The following is a 4,656-nucleotide window of genomic DNA, read 5'->3' on the forward strand; positions in this document are numbered from 1 at the left end:
ATCAATCGATTAGGATTTTGAATTTGTGATGAACGTTTCAGATTTCTTTGAATTCATGAGGCCATTGTTGTTGCAGTCGTTCTCCGATTTCGATTTCTTTAAAAGAAGAGAGGATTGATAGATTGGAATTTTGAATTCGTGTTCGATTTTGATTTCTAGGATCGATCGATTGGGATTTTGAATTCAGTTTTTTTTTTTTTAATTTTTGTTAGTTTTTTTTAAGAATAATAGGTTAACGGCGTTAATGAAATCGTTAAAAAAAAATAAAAAAATCGTTAAACCAAAAATTATGGTGACATAACACTTTTAATATATAAAGATAAATACTATAAAAAATTATTAATCATTTATCTTTCATAAACGTCACACCAACTTGCCTAAAAATACTAAACAAAAATAACCAATATTAATTGGTACTTCTTTAAAAATACACCAATATATTATAAATATTTTTTTATTACCTAGCGTTGCCTTTTTATTTCATTACTATTTCCTACTCACTCAAATGTCATATCAAGGATTATAAAAAAAAAAGCTAATTAGTAATTTTTTTCCCCAAATTTTGACATGTAGTAAATCGTACCTCCCGAACTTTTTTGGTCATTAAAAATTCTCCCGAACTATTGAAATTGTTAAATTTAAGGACTTTTGTCTAATTTCATTCAATTTTACTGTTTCAGTGATTGTTTATGTACTAAAACATGCTCCCAGATTTTGATATCTACCAAATCATGCCCCTCAAACTTTGATATGTACTAAACAGGACCGTCTCAAGGTGAGAAGAGGCCTGGGGCAAAATTTAAAAATAGGCCTTTTTTTATATAAAAATTAAAGATAAATATTAATTAAATTTTTGACACAATATCAATTTTAATTATTTTATGTAATAAATAAATTTTGGCACATAAGCTAACTCGATAAAGTAATATTTAATTAATTATTACAAACATCTCTATTGAAGTGTTATATATTTTGTCATATTTTTTTTTTTAAAAAAAATAATATGTTAAAAATTATATAACTTTTTTACATATTTATAATTTTTTTAAAAAATACATAATAAATATACATTAGTAAATATCTTAAAAATAAAAGAACTACAGTATAATTTTTTTAAAAACATTAATATTATTTAGTTATTTATTATTATCTTTATAGTTTTTTCTTGGTTATGACTTTGACATGAAAACATATATAACTTTTTAAAATATAAAAATGAAGGTGGAAAGGTTCGAACCTACAATCTCTCCATTCGTACAACACCTCAATTACCAGCTGTGCCATAAGATTTTCATTCAACTTATAGAATTAAACATTTATATATTCTAAGTTTTTATATATGTATATATATTATTTAAATTTTTTCGGGGCCTCAAAAATTATGGGGCCTGGGATGTACGCCCCAGCTGCCCCACCCTCTGGCCGGCCCTGGTACTAAATCATGCTCCTTGAACTTTCATCCATAGTAGAAGTTTTTTACTAAAATTAGACAAAAGTCCTTAAATTTAACAATCTCAATAGTTCGGGGGAATTTTTAACGGCCAAAAAAATTCAAGAGACACGATTTAATACATGTCAAAGTTCGAGGGAAAAATTACTAATTAGCCTAAAAAAACAAATGTCATATCGGAGTTCTTCACAACAACACTTAAATGATAGTTGTAATTATGATCACCATTGATATTTTATAAAAGGAGCCCGAATGCTATTTTCTTCCAAATACTTTCGAGATATTTTGTGTAAATAATTAAAAAGACAATTTTAATTAAAATTAAATTCGAGAGCAATCCCTGTACAAAATATTCAGACATTTTCATACACGCCCATTAAAAAAGGGAAATATCTTTTTACAAAGTGAGAACACATGACGATCTCATCAGTTATATAATGAAAGACAAGTAATACGATCACTGATCATATAATAGCACGCATTATTAGCACATATAGTAGTGTTTAGTCACAAAATTACAAAAACAAACGATATATCAACACTAAGACATTTACACATATATCTAGTATTCATGTATATAGGCAGTACGGTTATATGTTTTCATATATCACAATGCATGATCCATATGCAAAGATACCAACAAAACCAACCAGTAGATCGGTTAGAATCAATAGTACTATATATGGTAACCAATGCACATACCAAGAGATAAGAATGGAAGCCATATTAATCAGAACAGAGATAGCATAAAGATGATGAGTATGGTGGTGATAACCAACCAAAACACACTGATGAAGAAAGCCTCCGGAGCAGCACATGGGTGGGGAGTTGAACGAGGGTCTGCGCCACGGGGGTGGACTACGACATGGAGCTTCAGGCCCATTCGGCAGTGTCCTTGGCGGCCACACACGAAGTACCTCCTTCCTTGTTGGTTGAGCTTCACCACTGTGTTCCCATCGTTGTGGGTTTTGATTGGGTGTGAGATCACACATGCATCGTAATCCTCTCGCTTCACTTCCACCACGTCGTGGACCGGAGTGTACGAGAATACTACCCCATACATTATATAAATATGTGTATATATATATATAAATGGTAACAATTCAGAACTCACTAAGATATTAATTGGACGATATTTTCATCGGTTAAATTTTCTCACAAGCAGGTGATGAAGTATAATTTGAAGACTTCATCTAAAAATTTCTCGAGAACCAAACACTAGGCATAAGTTCATAAAGCGCTATGAATATTACAATAATATATATACGCGTACCTAGAGAATCGCCGACGTGAAATATAGTGTTGGCAGTCCAAGCTTCGAGGTTTGAGTTAAGGTCCCAATCGATGGAGTGATTTGCAGTTGCAGCAGCCGATACACAACGGAACAGAATCGATCCGAGTAGTATGAAGACAATCGCCGCCTTCACAGTCGATTGCGGTCTCAATCCCTCCATTCTATGTATTGATCTGTATATATACATTATATTAACCAATTATCAATTGAATAATTAAAGTAACTTTCTGTCACATTCTCAAGAAAAATTAAGTATCACCTGATTGAAGACTAAGGTGGCTGAACCCAATTAGCAGTCTAGCAGAGTAACACTTGAAATTAGAAGAAGCTAGAATATTTGTATACATAAGAAGAGAGGAGAGAGAGAGACCATCAATGCGCATGAGACGCGTGCTTTTCACAATCCGAGTTCATCTCAGCGTTGCCTATTTCGTTCGCGCGCACTCCTCTTAGTAACGGGCTAGTGCCAGCTCAACTTAAATCAACTAAATGTTATGGGTCACCTTCAAAAACTACTCCATGTATTGCCATTGGCTTAATTCAATAATAAGTCCTATACATTTTCGTTTAATAAATAACTTAAAAATAATAAATATTAATTAAATAATAAATTAGTATCAAATAATTTTAAATTTATTTTTATGTATATTTTTTTTAATTTATTTAAAAAATATACACTTATTGAGAAAATGATAAATTTGTATAAAACACTTTATTAAAAAAAATATATATCATACAACTTCTTATATAAATAAAAAATCACCTTTGGTCAAAAAGTTTATTAGAAAAAGCAAGGATGAGGTAGATTTAATGTCCCTAAATATAGCTTCATCTTTGGGTTAGCTATCCAAGATAAGCTAAAAAAAAAAAGATTGCATCGTTTTAATGTAATTGATGACCCACATTATGTTTTCTGTAAGGTGCAAATTGAAAATTTGGAACATTTGTTCTTTACTTGTTCGTTAGCCAACATTGCCTATAGGAATTGAAGTCTTGGCTCGACTGGAAAGCCAACTCTCAATCGTTACAAAATCTTATTCGATAGATTGACAGAGCTAAATTTTCTAAGTTTAAGAAATGGGTTTCCTCAGCTGCCTTAGCATCTTTGGTATATCATATTTGGCGAGTTAGAAATGAGAAAATTTGGTTTGATGTTTCATTATATATAGAAGGAATCAATCATAGAATAAAGTCGGATGTTAAAACTAAAATTTGTTGCATTTGGCCTAGGAAGGTTGGGCATAGTGATACAAAATGGTATTCTTTTTTGTAAATGGTGAATGTTTATGTATAGAGAAAGTGATATTTAGATCTTCTTGTGAAGATGCTATTAGGTTGTAATGTATATGCTTTGGAGTAATAAATATACTGCTGATTCATAAAAAAAAAATAAAAATAAAAAATTATGCATTTTTTTTTAAAAAAATGTACATTATAGTGAAGAAAATTAAGAACTGACTATTTTTTTTTTACACAAAATAGAGATCTAAAACAGAAAGAGGACAATAAATCTATAAAATACTCATCATATAATTTCAAAACAACTATCATCACTGTATTTGATCATTTGTAGTCACCATTATATTTAAAGTTAATTTCATCACTGTATTCCACTTGTAATCATCATTAATATTATTTGTAATAGGTTTACTTTGTACATAAAATAAATTAAATAATAATCGATAAGTATTTAGTTTTATTATGTGAGGGAAGAGGGGTGATTAACATAATAAGTTTAAAATTTTAATCTTTTTGGTATATTAATTAATAATTTCATTTGATAAGGTAGATTAATTTTGTAATATATAAATGTATAGTTATTTTTTCTTAATTTTTAATTAATTAGTGATCTCTAATTAAATAAAGATGAATAAAAAAATTAGAAAAATGAGAGAATTAAAGAGAAAATTTA

At 29.4% G+C, this 4,656-nt stretch overlaps 1 protein-coding gene across 1 annotated transcript; it reads right to left on the bottom strand.

The window, feature by feature from the left end:
• Nucleotides 1-1,791: 1,791 nt before the first annotated feature.
• On the bottom strand, nt 1,792-3,268 carry LOC133036708 (uclacyanin 1-like). The gene is made up of 3 exons (XM_061113402.1): nt 3,004-3,268; nt 2,724-2,917; nt 1,792-2,500 (listed from the first exon to the last, which is right to left on the bottom strand). Exons 2-3 carry the CDS (start codon nt 2,902-2,904, stop codon nt 2,181-2,183), a joined length of 501 nt encoding a protein of 166 aa, XP_060969385.1. The 5' UTR covers nt 2,905-2,917; nt 3,004-3,268; the 3' UTR covers nt 1,792-2,180.
• Between the last annotated feature and the right edge of the window lie 1,388 nt (nt 3,269-4,656).

The sequence above is a fragment of the Cannabis sativa genome, chromosome 4 (genome assembly GCF_029168945.1).
Source record: "Cannabis sativa cultivar Pink pepper isolate KNU-18-1 chromosome 4, ASM2916894v1, whole genome shotgun sequence".
NCBI classification, from domain to species: Eukaryota; Viridiplantae; Streptophyta; class Magnoliopsida; order Rosales; family Cannabaceae; genus Cannabis; species Cannabis sativa.

Excerpts from the sequence above, each read along its gene's own strand:
- LOC133036708 (XM_061113402.1), bottom strand. The coding sequence starts at position 2,904 with ATGGAGGGATTGAGACCGCAATCGACTGTGAAGGCGGCGATTGTCTTC. Across the intron at positions 2,501-2,723 it reads TCACGTCGGCGATTCTCTAG|TATTCTCGTACACTCCGGTC; the intron begins GTACGCGTATAT and ends TGTATGGGGTAG.